General features: G+C 44.8%; 1 protein-coding gene across 1 annotated transcript; it reads right to left on the reverse strand.

Annotated features, from left to right (window-relative positions):
• Positions 1 to 2240: 2240 nt before the first annotated feature.
• Positions 2241 to 25480, reverse strand: LOC311341192 (inactive rhomboid protein 2-like). The gene is made up of 19 exons (XM_084466081.1): positions 25419 to 25480; positions 21322 to 21475; positions 17116 to 17272; positions 16077 to 16219; positions 13762 to 13945; positions 13205 to 13426; positions 12840 to 12971; positions 12429 to 12538; positions 11699 to 11929; positions 11167 to 11278; positions 10480 to 10554; positions 10096 to 10257; positions 9173 to 9258; positions 8888 to 8951; positions 8619 to 8713; positions 8222 to 8297; positions 7944 to 8044; positions 6310 to 6463; positions 2241 to 4071 (listed from the first exon to the last, which is right to left on the reverse strand). Exons 3-19 carry the CDS (start codon positions 17260 to 17262, stop codon positions 3640 to 3642), a joined length of 2526 nt encoding a protein of 841 aa, XP_084322207.1. The 5' UTR covers positions 17263 to 17272; positions 21322 to 21475; positions 25419 to 25480; the 3' UTR covers positions 2241 to 3639.
• Positions 25481 to 25875: the final 395 nt, after the last annotated feature.

Consider the following 25875-nt stretch of genomic DNA (forward strand, 5'->3'; position numbering starts at 1 on the left):
CACCAAAATGTCATCAGCTCCAGGAAGAATGTATTGAAGATTTGGGATTCACCTAGAGCTATGCTCTGACCCTCCCCTGGCGTTGTGCTTATTTTGACGGGAGAAATTAGCCAACAGTCAAATTAAGCACAGGCCCGTGTTTCTCACAAAATTGTGAGTATTTGCACCCTTTTAATGTTCAACTTTACAGTGCCAAATAGAACGCACATACATTATTTACGATAATTTTATTAATTTTCTCCCCAAATAATTTTTGGCGATTTTATTTCCTATAGAGTTCTGTGTAAATCGTCACCATGAGTTATTCCTTAATGGGTAGCATTTAAGTATATTTTTTGTCTATAGGACGCCCTGAGCTGCACAAGCCGCACGTCCCCCTGCTGGCCGTGCACCGCACCTGCCGCCAGCATGGCAATGGCTCCATCCTGATGTGGCGCTACTTGCAGTAGGCTACCTCCGCTGCCTGCCTTCCGTGCGCCTCGCCCTGCTCATGTGCACAGTGCGAGGACTTCCTGGTGCCCTTCTTCCAGAAGGAACAGGGTCCAAGTGACATCACAGTGGGCCTCCTCACCTTCACCGAGATGTTTTACCCCGTCAAGGGACACGCCTTCATGCAGCGCAACAGCGGCAGTTAGAAAAATTGTGTTTAAAAAAAGAAAGAAAAGAGGACACAGGTGGGATTGACACTGCACTCGTGTCTGGGAGATGATCTGGCGGTTTATTTCCTCGTCCTCGTTTGAGGACGTGGCGGAGGCTGAGGAGCAGGCACCTTTTTACCTTTTGTATGAGCCGAGGAGGGCAGCACTCAAACAGGGTGTAAATACAGAGTTGCCAACTCTCACGGTTTCACCGTGTGACACACGCTTTTGCCTGTTTACACACGCTCACACGCCACACATCCAATTTCTCACGGCAAAAAAAAGGCGAGACGCGTTCGCACCTCCCCCCCCCCCCCCCCCCCATCGATGTAAAATCCAATCAGAAACAAAGCCCACACAGAGAAAATTTAGATTTTTCAAATGTCTTTATTTTTCACTTTATGATCAATTTATTAATGTTTTGTTCTATATATTTATTTTAATCCTGGAAATAAGACGACAAAATGCAAATGTTTTATGGTGAATTATTTTTCAAAAGGATAAGGTGTAGGCCTAGACCTATAGGCCTATGTGTAATATGGAGTTAGTTTTTCTTTAACTTTTGCTCTCTGCTTGGCAATAAGCTAAAGTAGATATTTGATGTCGAGTTGATCAGGACCATCCCATTTATTCATTTTTTAAAGGGCAGCGATTTAGCAGCTTTACAACGTTGAGGTTTGAAAAAAAAAAAAATGCATGGTAATGGACAATATCGGAATGGTTCCAAGATAGCCGGTTAAATTCCCGATGGCTGACTCTTGACAGTTGAAAACACCTCCAGATTATCTAAATCATGCAAATCCGTTTCTAACGGCTCTTCAAGTACTGTCAACACAGAAGAACAACGCCCAGCAAAGTGCGATTGTTGATCTCACCTTCTGAAAAACATGTACAAATGTATCGCTGTACAGACTGTATATTATATAGAGGACCTCAGTGGTAGGCCTACATTTGATTGTGATTACCATATTAGAAAATGTATTTTCATAGTACTTCTCTTTTCAATGTACATTGTGGACAATCACATTTGTCTTAAACTGACAATGTTAAATGGACAAAAATAAAATTAAATAACCACATTCGATTATTTTAATACTGAAGAAAGATTTTCCTTCTGGTGAGTCTTATTTATTGTTCACATTTTACACAAATATGTTTGGTTATAAAATTTATTTTGAACAGCCTTCTTTTCTTTTTTTTTTCTTTACAGTATTTCATTTAAAAGTGAAACTCAGAATATAACCGTGCCCTGGACATTGGTGCTTAAAGGTCCAATTGCATGAAAAACGAAGAAAAGACTTTGGTCCGGAGATGCAGCTGAGGAAGTTGTGAACAGAAGAACTTTCAGACATAACTTTTTGTAATTCAAGACTTCCACTTTGTAGAAAGGCACTAGGCTGTGAAAGTATTTTTCCCCAAAAAATGTCTGATTATTAATTGATTTTTTTTATCCATTCTTAAAATAACATGATGCAACAAAGCATGCACTTATCCAAACAGTCTTCATCTTTAGTTTTTCCCCTCTTCAGATGTCATTAACCAGGATTTTTCAAACATAGTTGACTCTAATAAGATCACACCACAGAAACAACTACAACCAAATAAGGTATCATTTCCTGTTGGTTTTTCCAAGTTTTAAAGCATATTACTCACAAGAGTTACATAAAATGTAAATAACAAATAATCCCTTTTAGTTGATGCATAAATTGGCCAACAGACGTGGGAGAAAGAAGGGTAAAGCCATACAGGGTAGCTTGGTTGTTTTTTTTGTCTCAGAAAAGAGAGCTAAAGATTCAAAGTAAAAGTATGTTATAAGTAAAGAAGGCTCAGGAAAAACCCATTGCATTTTAGGGTTCATCTAACCAGGCACATTGATAATAGTTTCCCCCGAATAAAAGAAGAGATTTGTTGTGGTATTCCTGAAAAAAGACTTTGGTGAAATAATCTGAATACATGCCTAAATTGTGGTTCAGACAAGAATGCAAGAATGACATTTGAACAATCAAAATGCCAGTAGTGGCGCTGTAAACACTAGTGTACACACAAGTGAAACACAATAAATGAGGTTTAAAAGATGGACCAGGTACAGATACAACATGCACAAGAACAGTGGGTAAAACGGCTCAAATGCCTCAAAACATATGGATGTGATCTGTGGAGAACTGGCTGCCAGCCTTCTCTTTGTAAAAGGTCATTGTTATTGTAAGGCAGCAAGTGGCTTTTGATAGAATTCCTGCAGAGTTTGCTACTACTTATAACTTATCACCAAGGCTTAGTGCACTAATTGGTTAGGTATGAATAACTGAAATTCTGCAGATTATGAGACGTTATGGAGTGTCAAAGATGTCAAGTTGTGAAAAGGAAAAACACCGACGAGGATGCCCTCGTACATCCTATGTTTAGATTTTGAGGCATTTTTTTTAACGGAACTTCTTGACTTCTATGTTTCCATACATTTCAAGTGAGAATACATTTCAATATCAACATTGAGCTTCTTCCAAGGGTTATGATTGTGATGCAACCAATTACAAATGCTGAACACATCTCATCTACTGAGATAATGCCAAAAATCCAGTGGTACGGACCCTTACTCGTCTAGTAATTAGCAAAAATAACAAAAATATAGCCATGTCTTCTTACTTTACATCTCTCGTGTTCTTCAAACTTCCAGCAAACCTCTGATAATGGCATTAGCTGTGATGACCGGTTTGTGAATAGAATATGGGAAAGCAGGTTGGGGTTGACACAAGTTGAGGTTTTACAAGGGTGGAGAGAGGGCTGAGAGTTGAGGTCCAGGAAGACAGACATCATGGCATTATTCAACCATCCCATCCATGTACCGTATCCATGTTCTCTGAAGGGCCGAAGGCGATGCACAAATACAACAGAAATGCTCATCCAAACTCCAGCGCCATCCACTTGGGAAATCATTGGCCCACTCAGGATTTAAGCACTAGCTTTCCACCAGTACTTGAGGACCATCTCCCGGCCTGACGCGCCTCTAGGTCACCACGTGCTCTATGTCGTGGTCTATGTCGTACTTCTCACAGAAGGTGTTGGTGAAAGGCAGGCACGTGAGGTGCTCCAGCCAGTGCCAGTTAATGGGGTAGATATAGAACCAGACGATAAGCGACGAGAAGAGCCCTAGGTAGACCAGCAGCGACAAGGCGATCAAAATACGCTTTCGGTACTTGTCGAATGTGCCAAAGGTCACGTAGGGCAGGAAGGCGAAGGAGAGAAGGAGTCCGCTGATGAAGCCGAAGATGTGGGCGATGTTGTCGATCCATGGCAGCAGGCCACAGAAGAAGAGGAACAGGACAATGCCTAGTAGCTTGAGGAAGGCCTTCCACGGCTTCTCCAGCATCTGCCAGCCCTGGAAAAGCTCGACAAAGAGGCAAGCCAGGAGGCCAAACTGAGACCCGGCCGGGCCCACCTGGAGGAACAGAGGGAGTATTGAGAGACTTTTGTTATCAATCAGACTTTGTACTGATATTACTTCAGAAATTATTAGTTTCATGATCTACATGTTAATCAATCAGCTTTTTGAGGCTTGAAGGGGCATCAAGGTCTTCTCCACCATCCATCCACAAAAAGCTTCAGCATTAGGGCCACTGCAACTACGTAACATTTTAAATCGTGTCTGAACACAGAGTCTAGTTACCTTGAAGGTTAACTACAAGTTAGGGTAAGGGTCTGACATCAGCAATGTTCCACTGTCAGTGAGCAATCTTCCACGGTGGGTTCATTCAACGACATGTTTTTATATGGAGGTGTAAACATTTATATTTTTCTCATTCATTCCCTTGTAAAGACAGCACTTAATGGTTTCAAGGATGCCTGCCATAACATGGGGCTTACGGGGGCTTGTTTAAAGCTGTCCTTTGACAAATGTCCTTGAACCAGGAACACTTGTCGCCTGGGGATGTCTAACGTTAGCCTTGCTTCAGACACTTAAGGTGTGAGATTAGCACAATGTCCGAGCCTATTGGAGGCACTAGGCCAGGCTTGCGGCAGAGGGCCAAGCTGTCAGTAGATTGCATCATGTCACAAGGATAATGATAACAGGGATCGAGTCTGACTGAAAATACCAGGCTCTGTGGCCCCCACACACCTATCTCACTCACACTGGCAGACTTTTTTTTGTAATTCAAGCTTCACTAAAAGTTTGCTACCATTTCAACAAAATGTGTTGCATACAATCAACCCTCTTTAAGTTACTTTCCTTGTATGTGAAAATTGACTTGGCAAAAAATATTTCTAATTCTGATTCACCATTCAGGAATGCTGCAATCTGGTTTGGTGCACCTAGGTAGCAGAAACCCTCACAATTGCAGATTCTTGAACTAAGAGCAGTTAAGCTCCTGGTAATCTCACGTGCAAGGGTCACTACGCATGTCAGCCAGCAAGGATGGCAGCTGCTCAGTGTTATTTCCTTTCATGTGTTTGACACATGTTATGATGTGCAAGGAAGGACACTCATTTCATTGTGTTCTTGTGCAAGGAGCACCCCTCACACAGAAGCATTGACACAAGATAATATATTTTTTTGATAAACAACATCAAATTAGATTTTCATCTCATCTCTGCCACTTCAATTGCCAATGGCCAAGCAATGGGGGGTCTCTTTAGCGGTAAAGGGATAATCCACTCTTTATGAGGCTTGACCAGTGACCCCCACCCTTTATTGTTGTTGTTAAAGAGACTCATTGAGTGGTTGAAGGAGTGGCGGAGAAAGTGGGGTGAGTTCCAGTCATCGCGGTGCAGTAGCGCCCTCCTTCTGGGAAACATGAGCTGAGCAGAGATAGGACACCCACAAAACAGCCCAGGAAGGGACCTAGGCTACAGTTGAATCAACCCAGACAATGGCTTTTACCTTGTTGTCAATTGGTTCCCAATTCAAATAGGTAATAATATAATAATGATTAATGAAAGATCAGTCTATTTATATGACATTGTAAAAGACTAATCTAAACTGGTTAAACAGTCAAAGATCTGTAATCATATGTTTGAGGGACAAACTGAAAATATTTGAACATGGAATACATGCGGAACACATCTAGAAAAACAAAAGCTTTTTCTACGTTGATGTGGAAAGCCAGTGAGTCACCAATGTGCTCATCCCTCCAAAGAGGCAGTTTTTGTTTCTTTTATAAAGTGTAAAACAAGCCCACTCTCACAAGATTTAGTGCTGACACCTGAACAACTCTGAAGTGTTACATTTAAGAGCTAGCGTCAGCGTTGGCATTGCGTGTTGCGACGAGTGAAGAAGTTGAAGCCCAACCCAGCTTTCATACTACCCCGGGCGCAGCAGACAGCTCAGATCTTTCAACTTGAGGTTGTGCTTAAAGTTCAAACAATTGAAACTGACGCTGACCTCTAAAAGCACATAAATCGGATTATAACTTTACCTCAACATTGAAACATGACAATGTAGCAGAACAGCTATTTCCATTTCTAAACCTGAATATGTTTCCATGGTGGAGTTCAAAGTGCTGACCTGTTGTCTGTAGGCTGGCTATATTCGGAATGCCGAAACTATTGTCCAGAGAATGTAAATTGGATGCTCATGATGTGTTCACCGCAATAGAGAAGAGCCCAGCATCGCAGAGATCTGTGCATGAGATGAGTCGCTGTGTGCGCTTCGAAAACATTTCATGTGTGCGTGCTGTACCTCAGCTCTGTAGGGCAGGAACAGTGCCGAGGCCAGGTTTCCAGTGATTCCACTGAATATGTAGATGATGGAAATTCTGACCCAGCCAGCCAGCTTCTCCACGTCTCTCAGGATGGTCATCTGGAAAACCACAGACACCAGACAATGCAACAGCCTAAGCACACACAAGCACGCACCCACACCCACACACACAAAAAAGAGGACATTAGAAATGGAATAGCACAACCTTTACACAGTTCTTCTCTTGCAACCTCTGAAATACCTAAAGCCAAACCAACACAAGGTGACCTTGGTTCACCAGGTCTCTGGTGTTGGTCTGGTCGTTCCTCCTAACACTTGGGCCTTCATCTCTTCCTGTATTAAAACCAAGCATGGATTAAAAAGCTTCCATAGTTTTCTTCTTCTGGCTCATTTGTAGGAGACATGTCTGAGTTACAATACTGAATAGTTAAGAGTAATATTAATTCTATGAAGTTTAAACCTTAAATATATTTACGCAATTTAAAACACACACACACACACACACACACACACACACACACACACACACACACACACACACACACACACACACACACACACACACACACACACACACACACACACACACACACACAGAACTGGATAAAAAAATGTCAGCACATAGCACAACCGTAAGACTCCCTGCCCTGGCAGAAAGTCATGATGCCACTCAAAAAAGTACCCGTCAAGCAGCGCCACACACAGCAGATGTCTGTAGGTTTGTGACAGCCAAAGCTGCTCCTGTGTTGCATACTGACGACGAGAAGCTATTGTATTAACTCATAATAGTCCTCACATAGAAATACATTCAGGCAAATATGCCGCTTTTCCACCGACAGTATCAGCTCGACTCGACTCAACTCGCCTCGACTCCAGGCGCGTTTCCATCTAAAAAAGTACCTCTTCAATGTGGGCGGGTCGTAAAAAAGAACATCTCCACCATGGGCGGGTCGTCATTAGGTTTTAAACACGGGAGACACGATTCCCGGGAAATCTGAATCTGATCAAGACTATTTCCTGATTCCCGGGAAAGGTTATGATGGGAAATAAAATAAAATAAAAAACACAATGACTGCGCGTCTATTGTTGTCATACGGTAATGTTGATGGAGGCAAAACTCGAGCCCTGGGAAAGGAACGACACTAAAACGAAACAGCGAAACGCTGATCCTCCGGAGCCGGTCCGTGGACTCCAGCCACGCCGGACACACACAACCACGCCGGACACACACAACCACGCACAGCCTTACTCTAGCCCCGGGAAAGGAGCGACACACACGGCGAAACGCTGATCAGTGTCCCCCTCGGGAGCGGGTTCGTGGACTACAACCACGCCGGACACAATTTAACTTTGAATGATTATTCCCATTTACAGCCGCTGGCCAATCAGTTACCAGCAGCCTGTTTACGTCACACAAAAGTACCTACTCCGCTTGCTTGGAACCTCGACGGAGGTAGTACTAAAAAAAAGTACCCGGTACTAGGTACCGGGTACTTTTTTTGCCAATGGAAACGCAAAAAAGGCGTGGCGAGTCGAGTCGAGTCGAGCTGGTACTGGCGGTGGAAAAGCGGCAATAGAGTGTGCATGTGTGTGTGTAGTTTTCGGGTGCATACCCAGCGTGGAGGAAGAGGGAGAGCCAGAGGCGATAGAACTGGTCCGGCACGTCGGGGTTGAGGAAGGGAAGCAGGCCGCACACATCGGCCAGACAGTGAACCTGCACACACACACACACACGACAGTCATCAGACTGCTGGCTGAATAGTTCAACCAATAATTCAAGTACAGTTACAGTATGCACTTTGGAAAAAATGTACAGTATCTGAGGAATTGTTACAAATGACAATGATGGATAGAACCGTCAAGACCAAACCACCCACACACCCACACACACCTGGGAGCAGAGGGTGGCCTCTTCGTGGAAGTAGCCATGCATGAAGGTGCAGTACTCCCGGGTGGTGATCTCACACCTGCAGGTGAAAGCAGGTCATTACAGCCAAACAACACACACACACACACTTTTACATTTTGCTGACATTTTTATCCAAAGCGACTTACAACCATTCATTCACACACCGACGGCGGAGTCAACCACCCAGGGTGACAGCCAGCTCGTCAGGAGCAGTTAGGGAGAGGCGTCTTGCTCAGGGACTCCTCGACACTCAGGAGGAGCCAGGGATCGAACTAGCAACCTTCCGGTTACCAGTCAACCCACTCTACCTCCCGAGCTACTGCCGACCAACCACACCCACACCAAAACCCACACCCACACACACACAGAGAGATCTTACCCGCCCTTGGTTCCTATGCAGCACGGCCGTCCCTTTAGCTTACAGTCCATGTGCCTGTAGCCTGTTTGGTTCCACTTCTGAGGGAATGTGCACAGCTGGAACGGGGGGGGGGGGGGGGGGGGGGAATACGCTGGTCAGCCTGGAGCCACCACATGCTGGGCGGACGATAAGGAGAACTAAACGCTGCTCACAATATCAATACCAGGCTTATACGTGTCTTATGCGTGTGTGTTTGTTCATTTATTAAAAATGATCAAAGCTTTTCTCACCGGCCACTTTGTGATGTCATCAGGCCAGATGTGCGGTTCGGCAGAGGCGGGCTCCTCACATACTCTGTACCCAGAAAAACCAAAAACCAAAAAAAAACAATGATATAATGGCGGATAATAATAATAGCAGAACTATCCTGCATGGAACATTTCACACATCTTGTTCGGTGTCTCAGTCAGAGCTGACGGGTGTGTGCTGACGTAAGCATGCAGAGATGTTAACAGGATGCAGTGGTACTTGTGGTAGGCAAGTTCAAGCTGAGGCGGTTGTTCTGATTGGGTTACCTGGGGTCCTGATGACAAACGGATCCTGATGAGCGGATGCTATCCACATGCTCGTTCTTCCATTTCACAAAGGTGGCTAGTGTCTCCTATGCACACACACACACACACACACACACACACACACACACACACACACACACACACCATTAGTACAAGCGGACAACAATAACTTTTTCATGTAGATCTATTTGAGTGAAACGTTTGTATAAATCTCTTTGAAACCAAAAGCCATCCGCATATGATGTTACATCAATACTAACCAATGAAACGAGCACTCAAGGTGCTGATTCAAATCCCATTGGTCTTTCAGGAGCAGAGCTTTCCCTCCTGTTGTAGCATTAATAGGCCATGTAGTATTTGTGGCCAACCTTTTGATATGTATTATGCATAAACAACAGCAATACCTGTACGATTGTATTATTGTCCGTCAGTGGACTATTCAAGACATCAATCATATTAGTCTGACAGCCCTCTACCATCAAATAGGCAATTGACAATCCCCAAATCTACAATCCCCAATATATGGTTTTCACTGAAGAAAAAGCGTAGGAGACCAACCGCAAGTCTTTATAACATTCAACCTGGTTAACACCATCGAGAAGCTAACCAGCTCACATGAAGAAATATTTGAATGGACTGCTAAGTGTTGCCAGGTAGCCCACATGTCTATGGAGGCAGGGGGACAGTACACCTGAATGCACACGGAGGAGTAACGTGTAAACTCAACAAAAAACAGATGCTTGAACCCAGGACCATCCTGCTGGGAAGCAGCGCTAACCACCGAGCCTTCAGCCTGAAGCCTTCAGCCTGAAGTAGGACCGTCTGATAGGACCGTCTGATTTGACTGTCTCATTGGCCCAATCAGACGGTCCCGTCAGACGGTCCAATCAGACGGTCCCGTCAGACCGTCCAATCAGACATACCGAGCAGGCGCCCCGGCCCGTCTGCACACAGCCAGAGTTGTCATTCTGCACGCAGCAGCCAGACTTCCTCTCCAGGTCCTTGGCTCTCTGGATCAGCGCCACGATCTGCTTGTCCTGGCGGATGCACGGCGCAAACTTGGCCCCGAGGTGGATCAGGTCTTCCTGTAACGCAGGAGAGAACGGCTGGTTGTGGAACGGCAAACTGGGAAACTTTGCCTGGAACGTAAATTAATACCAGACACGATGCAACTGTGCAGCTTTAACCATTTAGAATTGTACCAGGCGAGACAGATGGCCTCTGTTTTTTGTTGTAGGTTCAGAAGTAGTATAGAATGGCTATGTGTATGAAATAACTACATCCTGTGTGCTAAACAGAACACTCACAGAACCAGGTCCGATCCAGAAGTTCTCCTGTTGGACATACTTCACGCTCTCGTAGATGCCCTTGTTCTTGAGCACCTGCAGGGGGCGATAGATACCATTAGAATTAAAAACAGTATATACACTGGATCACTTTATCATCACTTCGACAATCTTTTTATAACTTTATAATTTACTAACCATCCCTGGAAGCAGGGACATCTGCCACTTTTTCCTTCTCAAGGTTTCTTCCTTGTTAATTAAGGTTGTTTTTTCATGCCCTTTGGGGGGATTGACTTAAGGGGTGGCATGAATATATATGGTCTGCAATCCATTTGAGACAGAAACTAAATAAAGGGCTATACAAATAAAATGTACTTGATTTTATTGACTTTATTGGCTTTACTCCTGAGCAGAGAGCCAGAGTGGTTCTGGTATTTAAGAGGATCTTAACAGAATTAAGACCACTGCTGATAAATAACTAAGTTAGATGGAGGGCATACCAGAGACAGAAAGACAGAGACAGAGGGAGAGACAGAGAGAGTAAAGATATAGAGTAAATATCGATCGAGAGAGAGAGCTACAGAGAGAGGGAGCAAACAAAAGAGGGAGCGAATAAAAGAGGGAGCGAATAAGAGAGAGAGAGAGCGAGGGAACATCAAAAGTATTTGACCAGAGCTCCAATAACAACAGAGAACAGGTTTAACTCACCAGGTCAGTAGTGGAGTGCTGTGCAAAGCCGATGGGGGCAAAGCCGTACGTACCGCAGGCCAGCAGTGTGATCACTACGTGGACAAACGTGATCCAGTAGGTGAAGTAAGGCCTGGGGGGTCCAAGCATCACAGGGTTATGCTTGATTTCATCAATCTGGAGTTCATGTACTGTTACTGCGTGTCCAGAGGATTTAAGATTCACATTGAAACTTGTCTTCCAAAATTAAAGATATGAAATAGCTACGCTGAAGGTCAAAGGTGGGAGATCAAACGTGTGCATGTTCGCACGTGCGCAGTGTGTTGATGGGTAACAACGGGCACAACAAAAGGGTGAATTGATGTGGCAGTATCTTGGACTGTTGAGAACGTAAATCATGCATACTAGCCATTCCATTATAGATGCAAACGCGGCTGTCATTGAGGTGGCTACCATGTGGAAGTGGAGGCATATGACATTGGGCTGTCTAGCATGTGGAAGTGGAGGGATGTGTTCTTGTGCTGGCCAGCAGTTTGCAGTTTGTCCCTCTGACCTGTGGCTGTGGAAGTCGTCCAGCTGCTTCTGCACGTTGCTGCTGATACTGCGGCGGTAGTTGCGGTTCAGCCACTTGCCGACCACGCCCATGCCGAACTGCCGCTTCTGCTTGTCGAAGGCGAAGTGTTTGACCTGGGAGGCGATGCGCCGCCCGCGGCGAGGGTGGATCTTCTCCGTCACTGGCGTGCGGGGAGTCCTGGGCGTCCGGGATATCTTTGTTATGTCCTTGCTGGTGCAGGGAGGTGGGAGAGAGAGAGAGACGGAGATAAAGTAAAGGGATCCGAGTTAGTGAACCAGAAAGAAGGGCTGATGAATGTTCTTACGGGTACAAGTGAGGAAGACCAACGGATGAAATGTCATAAGGACACAGTCTGCAATAATAAATTAAAATCAAAAAGTCCTTCATAGTAAGAGTTCACAAACGCATCTCCCCGAGAAAATAATTCTGTGCACATATCTGTAAATATTTTAACATTGATATTTGCTCTATTTCAATTTTATCCCATTGCTACAACGTCTTCGGGGCTTGCCATTGTTCTTGACTCCTTGCTTCATTATAAACTACAACTCCCGCCCCCTAGCACTGATTGGTCCATCCACTCGTTGGGGTTTAAAAGTGGGTTTCAACAGGAGCAGAGTCAGTCTGATCTGCAGCAGGGAAACTTGATGGTCTTTCTAAACAAGACAACAAGAAAATAAAGAACGTGAGAGTAGCCGCTCCTACTCACAGGCTGGATCTGAGTAGGGAGTCGGGCTGCTCGTCGTAGCCGTGGGCGGACATGGGGGGGGACTCAAACACGTCGTCTGCCATGGAGTACTGCTCCTCGTGGGCGTCATGCTGGAGGGAGAGACAGGAGAGAGAGAACGAGCAGGAGAGAGAGACCGAGAAGGAGGGGGAGACCGGGCATGAGAGAGAGTGTGAAATATTTCAAACAATAAGTCAGTAACAATTTCCTTTGCCGTCTGTAACACTAAGGATTGCTGGCGAATAGATGGTAAACAAACTCTGAACGCATCCATGAATGAAACCCATGATAACAATGAGAGGGTGAGAGACTGACCGGTGAGAGGGTGGAGTCCGACAGGTGAGAGGGTGAGGGAATGAGAGGGGAAAGGGACTGCAAGGGCGAGGGACTGACCTTGCTGAAGAAGAGGGACTCGGAGGTGTCTGCACGCGAGTCCACCATGTCCTCGTCCATCCAGCTGGGCCTCACAAAGCTCCTCCTGGGGTAACTGCGTCCGGAGTGGGAGCCGGCCAGACCGTTACGTCCCTGACACACATAAAACAGATTTCAGATTCCTCCTCGTTCAGGGGCAGGGCTGCTGGCGCCCATTTGACACCGCTCTTCAACAAGGGGAGGACAGGTGTGTGGCATCAATGCTTTGTCTGAAGAGAATAAGTGATAGCATGTGATAGCATGTGTTTAACCTGGAGAGGGAGCCTAGGATGCAGACCCATCTACTAATCTCAGGGTTGTTGGTTCTGTGGGGGGGGGTCACCTACCCGCAGCACGTTGGAGGCGACCCGGATGCTCAGCCGAGCCACCGACTCCCTCTTGCGGCGCGGCAGCCGGCCGTAGCCCGAGCGCTGGCTGGTGAAGGAGGACAGGGAGGTGACCCCCGGGGTGACCGGCCCTCCCTGGGGGGCGTGAGGGGTCCGGGGCCCCCGACCGTCCACCTCCTCTGGGTACCGGAAGGCCCGCCCCCGGGCCAGAGGATCCACAATCTGGAGGGGGACGGAGAGATGTTTTACCTCGGTCGCGACAGGATTTCTCCACCTGTTTATAACAGTATGTTTGGTACTTACTTTATAGGCTGCTGTTGTATCGTTTCACTTTAAAACTTTTAATGCTGTACATCTTTACTTTCACCATGTATTTAAACCCTACGTCTTCAACTATGATTATGGCAGCAAAGGCTATAAACGCCTAAGTCTTCTTCTTTCTTAAAATGTCATTGGACGGTGTAATGCGTTGTCAGGTGACCATAGCCTCCGAGTGCGGCTGAAGTTAGATTCGGTTTTGAATCCTGATGGATGTGTGAGGAGGGAATGGGGCGGACCTTGGGCATCTTGTGTGCCTGGGGTGAATCCAGGCCCTGGTCCATGCTGGCCGTGTGGTCGGGCTCCCGGTACTGGGCCTTCAGCTTGCCGTAGCGCTGGCTGCAGTGGCGCAGGCTCTTTCTATGCCACACCTGCTGCTTGGTCTCACAGTCATCGCCCACGCCGAACCACTGGGCCGTGCCCCTGTGCACAGCGAGAGAGAGAATTATAACATTCATTAAACTACGACATTACAGCCGGTTCTATGATCATTTAAATAACACACCAAAACTCTTGCTTGGGGCGGCACTCTGGTCAGTGCATTGACAGCCCGTATGGCAGGGGTCAAATTATTAAACTGCTTTGAACCTGTTCCCGATAGCCTTAAACTCATCAGTACACATTGCCTTATAGGAAACCTAATAAATGGACTCAAAACAATTAAGTTCACCTTATCCTCGCCTTACTTATTCACCAGCCTACGTGCTAGCAGATTAATAAGCCCTCCTTCGGTTGTAGTTATTTTTAACTGCTGTGCTTTATTGTTCTTGAGTATCTCAAACTATGCTCTCTCTTCAATGAGACAGTGAGTTTAAGAAGCAAAGAAATTGGCGTTTGATTGTCCAACTGATCTACAAAATACAACAGCAAATTGGACGTTGATAGAGGTGTTCTTCATAGTTAAAACGTGGTGATCTCCATGACGAAGGGGAACCCCCAGGCAGGCACACCATGTAACACACTCACGTCCATGTAAACAATATAAATAGTTATATAGGCCTACATATAGGAAGTACGGATCATTTATCCCTACTTCCAATATGTTGCCCTATATTGCTTTAAATATATAGGCCTATATTTACCATATTAAAAGTGGCAATGATCACATAACCCTTTTCCTCGATCCATCCGTGACAAAGAAGTCAAATACTGTACCTACATTTAGGGAGGGACTCTGTGATATCAATACTGCATTTATTAAGACGTATCCCCGATATCAACAGAAGATTGGAAAGTAGAAAGAAGTTGGATTACAAAATACAGACGAGAAGAGGAAGAGTAGGACGCTGCTACACGCACCGCAGTCGCAGGATAGCAACGTCAGCAACACAGCCAACTTGATTCTGACATGTGTGCTCACACACACAGCCCCTCTGGGTATAAACCGGGGAATGTCGGGTTTACAGTGCATCTGTGATAGGGCTGCAAGTGAAGTAGTCTCTTGGGATGTCTTTGGCTGGTTGGTTTCATGAACCCGTCTATCTTTATGCTCAAAGTAGGAATTCAGACATGGTGGGTGGGGCGTAAGAACAGGGATGGAGTTTATAATCACGAATGAGATTGTAGAATGTCTTAAAGAGAGGTCTCAGAGGCTTGTGTGTTGGGTAAATGTTTAGGTAGATGTGTGGGTAAAACTCTGACATCAAAGTTGCTGTGGGCCGGATCTCGAGTGAACACGAGGTGCCATTTGGGGGAGGAGGCGGGCTTGACGCAGTGGCGGCGAGTCAGCAATGTCTCCTCTTAATGCCGGCAAAACCAAGGACCTGATGGTGGACTGTGCCAGGAGCTCTTACGCCACTCTGGAAATTGGCAGGGCTTCAGTGGAGACGGTGAGCAGCTCTATGTACCTTGGTGTGCATAAAACCAAGGAAAGGGACTACACATAATGACACCGTGACAGCCAAGGCAAGATAGTGGTATCCTGGACATCTGAGGACATTCTAACAGGAAGTTCTGATATGTCCTTTGCGGCAGCACTGGGAGCATTGGGCGGGGGGGGCTGAACCACCTGGCTCCTCTCAGGACAGGACAGCCCTGCAGAGGACTGTGCGATCGGCTTAGGGCACTACGGGTACGGCGCTCCCCACCCTGCAGTGCGTACACAATGGGAGTCTTGTAAGCAGAGCTACGAGGAAAGTAATGGACAAGCACCACCGAAGCAATGAACTGTTGGTGTGGCTTTGATCGGGCAAGCACCTGCACTGCAACAAATCATCAACGAGAGGCTGAGGAAAAGTTTCTTCTATCACAGCCTTGACCAAGGTTTAATATACACTTGAAGGACTATACCTTGGACTACTGCCATTTTAAGTATGTTCACTTGAACACCTTTAACCTTTTTGTATATTATTTTTTACATTTTGCTATATTTGATCTCTTATTTTGTTTATAGCTTCGTTTTTTTATTTTTTTATTTCTTGTACTTGCATTGTGCACTGCCTCGGCGTATGATGCAACACTTCACTATACATACATATGCACAAATACAATCTCTTGAATCTTGAAAAGCTGAATTTAACCTCCATCAACAGAGCGTGCTGCGCGCTCTGCTCACCTGCTGATGCTCTTTGAGAGGGAGGTTTGTCTGGTGAAGGTGGCCCTCCTCCCAGGCGGGTCCCCATCCCCGGGGCCACTGGCACTGCCGGTTCTAGGGCTGGCCCCCTGGCTCACATCCTTCTTCAGAGAGGGTCGGAGGGGCTGGGAGACATCAGAGAGGACAGGAGCTGGCATTTTATCCGAATGTTGTGGAACCATGACAGGAAGGTCTTTTTGCATGCGTTGTCACATGTGGACAGGATATTGAACTTCCTTCCACAAATAATCAGGCTCTTCTCGTTATCATTCACCACAGCGTTCCTTATCTGAACGGCGTGAGAAATTATACTGCAGGGGAATTAAAAAACACACACACACACACACACACACACACACACACACACACACACACACACACACACACACACACACACACACACACACACACACACACACACACACACACACACACACACACAATCTTTCATCGTACAACTATTTAATAAGCAATATAAATTTAAAAAGGGAGGGGGCACACTTCAGTGTATACAGAATAAATTACTACATTCTGACATGTGCACATTCCAGGTATTGTCTACTGTCGCTAATGGTTTGTTGTCATCTAATACGGAGACACTCATGTCTCACCCAGGCCTGAGGTGACTGTACCATTAGCAGGTGTATTTTTATTATAGGCTGTGGGCCCATTACGGTGCCAAGCGGGGACCCTACACAAGGTAGGAGACGGCCGAGGGCCTTTTCGCTCCGTGGGATAAAGGGATTCTGGGTATATGTTAATGGGCCTTGTGCCCACAAACTGGACCGCTATTTAGCTGTCCTAAATTCCAGAGGGGCCCAGCACAGTCATGTGTATAGAAACAAGAGGGACTCTTGTTGTTGTCTGCGAGTACTGGACAATCACACTATACGTGTCCCCATTTGTTCTACATTGTCCTTTGCATATGGTGAGTTGTGCTCCTGTGGATGTGCCCTTGAACTCAGTGTCACTGCCAACAGTAAGCAGGTCAAGGTCAAAGGTCAACAGGGGGCCAAGCTACCTGTCTCAAGGCGTCGTCGACACGGACCTCTGGCTGGTCCTCATCTGGAGGGATGGCTATGACCAGGCTGGGCGGCTTCTTGCTCTTCAGACGGCTGTCTGGTTGGCTGCTGTATGGAGGTGGCTCCTCCCCCTCCTGTGATGACATGGCGTGGGTTCTGGAAAGGAGAAGAGCTGTTAACGAACCGTGGTGGGTTTGTTCATTTCTTTTTGCTGCAACAGGGTTGTAGCAATGAGTGGTTACATTTTAGTTTTCCAACCACATTAGCCTACAATTTCTGTGAACACACATGTGATGTGTGTATTTCAGTATTTTCTGTAGGATTCTGTTTACCACTTATAGGGTCAAAGCAAGCAAGGACATTGTTTTCTTGTGGTTTGAAAAGCGAGATAGCATGCAGCTATCTGTGCACACACACACACACACACACACACACACACACACACACACACACACACACACACACACACACACACACACACACACACACACACACACACACACACACACACACACACACACACACACACACACGAGAGCCAGGGGCTTGCTTAAAGGGCCCTTGTTTTCAGCAAATCCAGGAATGGTGTTCTTTGAAAAAGACAGCAACCTTGCAAAACTATTCAGAGCCCAGAACATTGATTTCCCATGCCTTGGTATCAATGTATTTTCCACCTAGCTTTTAGTTTCCATGAATCACTGATCAAAGACACCTTGTATGGGTGCTAGCTTTCTGGTCATTTAAAAAACAACTGCCCATTGTCCAATTTCAGGTCAAATAACACAAATAACTCCTGAAGTACAGTTTCATCAAAAGCATACATAAAGTCTATGTTGCTCATGACTAAATGTTTCATGTGTTGAAACACCGGCTGAGGCACCTTGAATCTCTAATATTCAACACATCATTGTACCTGATAAAAAATAGCTGTAACAAAATGGCAGTCCCCAGTCCCCATCCCCAGTGCCAGGGATTGATATACGACTATATTCGGGTGATGAATAAATAGTTTCATCAGTATTCCCGGGTACAAAGTCAGCTGTGCATTAACGCACGTCATAACATAACAGCCTCAAACATAATCAACCAAGACTCCAAAAAGCATACCGTGGCAGACTTCTGTGCTCTTATCCAGGGCCCTGGGTCCCTCGAGTCCAACAACAAAAACAACAACACAATCCTTTTGAACCCTTAAGCATGTGTGTATTTTTTACAAAATTGTACAAAAATGTCCCTTGTTGATCTGCTCTGCTGCTTGAATGCCGAAATGAATGCTGGGATATCTGTGCTTCTATGTTTACACAAGTTACCAACTGATGCGTTCTTGGTAAAATGGGCGAGTCAAGAACAATTCCGGGAATTGTAACCGTTCTCCAAAAAATGCATGCTTGTGATTTGGGAAAGTATTTGATCCTTGATGACGCGTCACACACAAGAATAGACAAGAATGTAGAATGAGAAAGGCCCCTCTACGCTGAACAGACACACCAACTGCACAGCGCATACAACGACACTGCCGTTCACATTGGTTTGGTTGAATAGCTGAACCAGTAGTACACTTCCATGTCCAATAGGACTATACTGTTATTCAACATAGCAGCAGAACCACATAACCCTGCCAGCGTTAACCCAATCACAACACAGCACAAAAGTAGTCGCTTTTTAAGTCCTTCCTGCTCATCCCTTTCTCTGAGACCGAAGCCTCGATCCCTCTAGTCCTACCAATCTGAAAGAGCCTTTCCAGGGAAGGGGCCCAGTGAAGACCAGCCTGGGCCCAGTGAAGACCAGCCTGGGCCCAGTGAAGACCAGCCTGGGCCGGTCCATTACGCAGTGTCTGGGTTGCAGCGGGGTCCCGGGCAGGGGGATGGGAGCAATTGGCGAAGGTTTATAGATCAGTTCAACAGTGGAGGCTGTGGGATATCAGCACGAGTGGGGGGCTGGGGGGGAAATCTGACACCCAGGGCAGCCTCGTTTCCACGGCAAGAAACGATTACAGCACCTCTGCGCACGACACACACATGCGCACGCGCACACGCACACACACACACACACACACAAACACAAACCCACCCCTATCCTCACTATATCAGAGGACTGGCTTCAAGCAAACAGTTGAGCTTCAGCAGACAGAAGCCTGTGCTTTCATAATTCATCAAAAAGTCAAAACAAACTCAGTATACTCAGACAGCCCAGGGAGGGGGGGGGGGTAGTCAATCATCAAGCATGGTGCAGGCTACCAGATTGGAGGACAACGGAGGGGGAGGGTAGGAAGGGAGGCCTTGGGCAAGTGCCCCATGGGACTGCTGCAGCGCAAACCACACCCAGCCACTTAGATAATGAAATAGGCAGAGGTTTAGCTAATGGACACAGTGTGCTGCTTATGAAGGTGGGCAGACCTGCAGACCACAGTCCATCACCACAGCGAGAGAGACACACACACACGTGAGAGTGAGAGCAAGACTCTGTTCTACCTGACAGGGGATATGATTACATCTATGACATCATCACTTGGTGTCTGCACTACGGATGACAAAGGATGATCATCCTCTCCATCTTTATTATCATACGCCGTTGTCAGTTGGGACTTGAGTTGCTCCCCGTGTTGACCGACAACAGTAAAGCTCTCTACAGCAGCACCGCAGGCAGATTGGGTACATGAGGGCATGTTTGCTTGGTACACAATGAACATTTAGAATCATTAACCATTCCCATCAATACACGGACAGACATTATGAAATTAATTTACGGCAAATTCTCCAATTCAAAACTTAAAAAAAATCTTAAATAAATATATACAAATGTAGAAACTATAGTGTATTCAGTATACTCCATCAGAACTACCATTGCAGCCTAGCTGGGTCTGTTAGCCTGCATTGGAACCAAAGCCATGAGGGGGCAGTTTGCGGCACCGCTCACGTCTAACTGCATGAGCAAGCAGTGCGAGATGGAGATCCTCTCCCTCAACTCTACTGACAAGATCACAGCACTGACTCACGCTCAAATCTACGAAGAGTCACGACCGCATTACATAACATTTGGTCATTTCATAATGAGACACGGGAAACTGTTTGTTTCCCTTTGTGTGTGTGTGTGTGAGAGTTCATGTGAATGTGTTCATGTTTTTACCTCCCAGACAGTGTGTCACCAGAGTTTAGCCACATATCCTCAAGAGACCTACCCCACCACCCGTGCAAGTGTGTTGAGGCATAATTATAATGGAAGGGAAAAAGGGCCTTTATGTTACCCCCACCGACTCTCTTCAAATGGCTTTAAAAGGCTGGGGATGGGCTAAGAGAAGGCCCATTATGGCCAGTTCTATTTATCTCTAGCTGCTAGAAGCTTTACTCTACCATGTCACCTAAAGAGATTGAAATATGCTAATTTGGTCAGAGGATTTTAATACACGCTCTCCCCAGTGATGGGAAGAGCCAGTGAAGTATTTTAGACAGCAGATGTCCCCCAAATCTAGATCCTTAAGCTATGAATAACAACAACAAAGAGTCAGGATGTGCGGACAATATGGTTGACAATGATTGGGTGGGACTGTATTTCAGGATATCAAGAATTAATTCTTCTTCTTTCCTCCTGATTATTTCGGTTATCTCAATGTCAGGTTAGGGCGGAAGGGGTGTAGGGGGAGGGGGTCACTGGGTTCTGGGGACGATCCCAGGGGCAGATGTGTGAGGGAGGAGCCTATCCCAGGGGCAGATGTGTGGGGGAGGAGCCTATCCCAGGGGCAGATGTGTGGGGGAGGAGCCTATCCCAGGGGCAGATGTGTGGGGGAGGAGCCTATCCCAGGGGCAGATGTGTGAGGGAGGAGCCTATCGTAACCTATCCCAAAGCCTCTCCTACCATTCACATGCCAATTAAAACCCATGGGCAATCCCCCATAGCAGGCTCTGAAATTTCAGCACGATTCTAATTGATGAAGAAACCTTTGCATGTCTAATATGGCCAAAATTAAACTCTATATTATTTGTTTTATAAAATTGCTATATTCATACGTTATTACATGTATTGCCTTTAAATAGTGATAACAGCTTCATGGTATGCTGCCAAATTTTCCCCCGTTAAATTCGAATCCATCTGTTTCAAATTGAAATGATATGAATGACATAAAACGCTAACAATGTGTGTGTGTTTAGTGGAACTCAAGCAGTGTCCTCCCAAAGTTGTTTTTGTCAGTAAATGTTTAAGGCTCTTACTATTGTGTGCTGACAGAAGAAGTAGTCTTCGGTGCGGTCAAGCTGCAGAAGATAAAGGTCCTCATTCCAGAGTAGGCCGAATCCATAGGAAAACCGTGTCACCTTCGCAGAGGAGAGTATTCCATTTTGTGTGCATAAATAATCTCTGGTGTTCCTGGGAAAAAAAAAACATGAAGGAGATGGACATTTTTTCAGTTTGATTGAGCATTTCCTCTGCCACAAAAAACCTTATGTAATTGATGCATGATAAATCCATTGAATGATGGATTATTTGTTGCTGATTGATCATTTTCTAAACCCATGCATTGTTTTCCATAGTGTCAATGATCAACTTTCAAGAAAGCAAGTTGTACAGAAGGTGCCAAGTAAACCTGTAGATGAACACTTCAGACAAGCAAATGGAGAAGAACATTGTAATGCAAATACCACTGGTAGATTATTTTATGGAAACAACAACAAGTACACCCATCAATGTTAATATATTGTGCATTAAGCAATTATTAACATTAGTATGGATCCATTGTTGAGCATCCAATGGAAACCATGTTGGCTTAAAGGAAGGTAGATCAAGTGCAGCTGGGGTACAGGTGTTCCATGAAGGAGACTTTTCAAAAACAATTTGGCCATTCTGGAACATTCCAAGAATTTGGAGACAGCTAGAACAAGGGTAGCCATTTATTGTCCAGGTAGCTTCATTGTAATGGTAGCTTTCCAGCTACCATTATGTTTCGTCTATCCAGTAAAATGTATGTGCATAACTTAAGAAAAATAACTTCTTGTTTAGTAATAGGAATTTAACCAACTTCATAGAAAAACATTTTCTTATGTACCAATAGGAATTTAACCAACTTCCTCTTTTTTGGCGTTCTAAAAGTCAGTTGTGGACCATACACAAGTACCACTCTTTATTTGAATTATAGATAGCAATCGGCCTCCATATCTAAATGACACATTTAATTTTAAGGGAAGTTCAGATATTGAGGTCTTGCATATTTAAATTGATCATATTTGATGTTTCAAAGAGCTTAACTGTCTTGAATTTGAAATTCAACAAAAGATACCAGTTTGAAACCGTTTTTTTTAAGTAAGAAGCACAACTGGAAAAATGTTCATGACTGACTGACTGTTTATTTGAATAAAACACATTGGTACTGTAGGACACACTGAAACCAAACAAGCCATTTACATCTCAGTGGCTCAAATTCTCAGTCTAAAAATAAACCGCCAAGAACACCACAAGCAACCGTCATCCCAAAAGCATGCAAAATCAAACAAGTAAAAAGGCTCTTGTGTGATACACTGACAAAACGGCTTCTGTCACCCACATCTCTTCAAGGCAAAATACCCCAAGGTTCCCATGAACTTAAAGGGTTATGCTAAAACATAGCAGAACCAGCCCGCCCACCACCTCCTCCATGCATGTCTGGATATGCAAGGCCAGAGGAGGATTCTGCTGCAAATTCCTTAGTAATGCAGGCTATTCTACAACCAGGAGAAGACCATGAGCTCCAATTCAGGAAGGAACTGTGGAAGCTGCTAAGCAGATGGATGCAGCTATACAATGCCCTACTTCTCAGAATAGATTTAGTCTATTTTTTGGGTACAGATACCTTACCTGAGCTAAAGCCAAAAGGAACTTACATTTTTGATTTGGCGTCTTGCATGCATGCCGGGAGGTTAGGGCATTGTGGAAATAGTAATCTGACAGCTCCTATTTCTTCCTCTTCTCACATACAATGCCTGTCAGCCACCTTTTCATTGTGAACGTGTCAGGTCATGCACGGTGGCTACTAGGACTGCTTGATGTCATTAGATTCAAACACTTTGGATAGGAGACGATGAGTGATCACCAACAGTGAGCAATGAGTTGGGTCATTGTTTGGAAGGCTGTGTAGTTATTTAGTCTAGTGAGTCAGTGCCACTGCACCAAGCACTATGTGGGTACAAAACCACCATGGGCCAGGATAGGTGGCTGCCATGTCATCTTTACAGGCAAACACAACATTAGATAAACAATCCCAGTGGAAATGGGTCAGTACCCAAACAGAAACATGCCAAATGGAAAGAACTACAATATCCAAATGGAAAAAAAATGCAACACCATTTAAGGTTTTATGAGGACTTAGCATTTAAAGCACTTCCTGGGCAACCAAAATAAAATGCTCTGGTATGCAGCTGTGAGTGGAAAACGTGGGTTGGCATACTAGGAAAGAATGCCAAACAGTGTAGCTCGTGAGATCCATACCCTGCTCCAGGGATGCACTCGGACTGCGGTGGTGGAGGTAGTGACGCGGCTTCACACTGTTGAACTCTCACAGAGACCAAGAGGTAAACTGCCAGAGGTCATGGGTGCTGCACAGCAGACTACCAAAACCTAAATGTATATCCGGTTGATTCATTTTGATAGAACAATATAAATAGGTGGACTCTACACGTAGCACAAAATTATTCATCGGTTGATATGTTATTTTTATTTTATGATAAGTTGAGGTGGTCTGCGTCTGACCTGGGTAGGTTAAATGCATTTGAGATGCAGTAAAATACAATTTGCTCAATATGGGTTCTTAGGCCGCAGTAAACGTAACAGCTGCTGAACTGAGAAACAGGTGCATTGTGGTGTAACTGAATTGGAGTTGTATATGACAAAGGGCTACAGTGTAGTGCTTGATGGTAGAAGCAATGAAACCTAAATGCCGGTACAGCAGCTTCCTCAGTGTCTTTAATAGCACTACACAACAAAGTATAAAGCACTTCATTAAGAAGAGTGCCCGAGAGCACAAACATGCAACACAGTTGCATCACACAGGATGCAACATGTTCTTATGGGAATATAGTCAATGTTTTTAAATAGTAAAATGCATCGTCTGATTGCAAAAACCTGCAATAGTTACACTCATTACACGCAACACTCATTACCACTCAACGATGAGTGACTTAGAGTCATCGTTAATCAGCAGCACTAACAGGAGCGCTATAGATAAATACAGGACGGAACACCTTTTGATAAGATAGGAAGGAATGCATTCAAAGGCAGGCATTTAATCCCCTAGAAGTAAACAAGGCATCAATTTGGCCATAAGAATACTATAAATTATGAGCATTCTTTCAGTTCCTGTCATCATAGTTGTTCATATGCAGCTTAATACCTAGTTTTGTGGGTCCTGTATGCCTACTGAAGGTTAAACAATTGTATAACCATATCTAATTAAGGGATATTTTGCCAGTTGTAAGTCACTGATCCTTCTTCTTTTCTCAGACTCCAAAAGAACATTTAGGCATCACAGAGAAAAATAAATATTATGAGTAAAAAAGAACGCGAGGCGGAACGGGTTGGTCTTTGATAAAGATTTGAAAGAGTGGAAGGTGTTGAGCAGTTGGGTGGGAAGGTGAGGTGTGTCGGGCGGCAGCAGAGAGAAGGTTGCGTCACCAAATTGGATGGCCAGGAGAGATTCGAGTTAATTTGGGGAGATTAGAGTTTATTTGTGGACATAAATTAAGAAAAAAGTGTTAACCGTAGTATATAGAATGTCCAGTGAATAAAAAAACCAAATATTATATATATAATTCAACCCCCCCGCCCTCCCAGTATAATTAGTTCATAGTATAATTAGTTCATTAGAAATGGCAAGCCACTAAATATTACACCAAAACCTGTAACCTTGACGTGTTATCTTTCGGGAACACATTCAGGGAAATAAATGAAACACCAACCAAGTCACGTCAACTCGCACAGTAACTTAGCAGAGGGAGGGCTGCTGTCACAATCCGTGTGTAGGCGAAATGGCAAACACAATTAAGTTTATAGAAAGCATTTAGATAGACCAGTCCTACATTTTAATGTTTAGAGCTCTCTCGTCAGGTACAAAGTCAATGGATTTTCGAAGACATGCTTGCTTCCCAGGGGCTTGTCTTTGTATCTCGGTTGAAGCCATGATCTGCGCGGTGCGTCAACATCAGCACGCCTTCGCCGTTGTGTATTTTGTTTTCGAAATTATTATTACAACTTAAACTAGCACCAGTGCTATAGTGGCGTAAGTTATTAAGATAAAATGGATAATTCAAACGTAATGAGACTAATAAAGCCGTCTATCACTCACCTCAAAACAGATGCACTAGTATCCGGGGTTCGCCAACGTGCCCTCTCGGGAAGGCATCCCTTTCCCAGTAGCCTCTTTGGTTGGAGGTCTTCCAAGGAGTAGGAGGCGGAGCCATTGCACCCAGTGTTGCGTTCAAGACATGCTCGGGTAATCGAAATATTCCACATATCAATTTCTTTATTTTTTTCTATTTTAACACAAATAAATTTCGTTTATTATCATATAGCAAAAAGTGTATAGTGTAAGAGTATTCTGGGTTCTCCTACATTTTTATTATAATATAAGGAACGGACACATTACATCAAGTGGCACGTCAGCCAAACTGAACTCATATTTCTCTTTTATTTCTCTTCCTCAACACAGTACCTCCCTATTTATTTATTTATTTTTAACCAAATCTGTTTCAATAGTCCAAGGGCAGGCCTAGCCCTTTGAGAGCATGATGTATCTTCTTTCA

The sequence above is a fragment of the Micromesistius poutassou genome (genome assembly GCF_964030765.1).
Source record: "Micromesistius poutassou genome assembly, chromosome: 3".
Lineage (NCBI taxonomy): Eukaryota > Metazoa > Chordata > Actinopteri > Gadiformes > Gadidae > Micromesistius > Micromesistius poutassou.

Bases quoted from the DNA above. Each gene is read 5' to 3' on its own strand.
- LOC311341192 (XM_084466081.1), bottom strand. From the start codon at position 17,262: ATGTCATCACAGGAGGGGGAGGAGCCACCTCCATACAGCAGCCAACCA. The intron at 8,298-8,618 runs GTAAGATCTCTC...TTTCACCTGCAG, and splicing joins TGCATAGGAACCAAGGGCGG to GTGTGAGATCACCACCCGGG. The intron at 8,045-8,221 runs GTGTGTGTGGGT...GTGTGTGTGCAG, and splicing joins AGGCCACCCTCTGCTCCCAG to GTTCACTGTCTGGCCGATGT.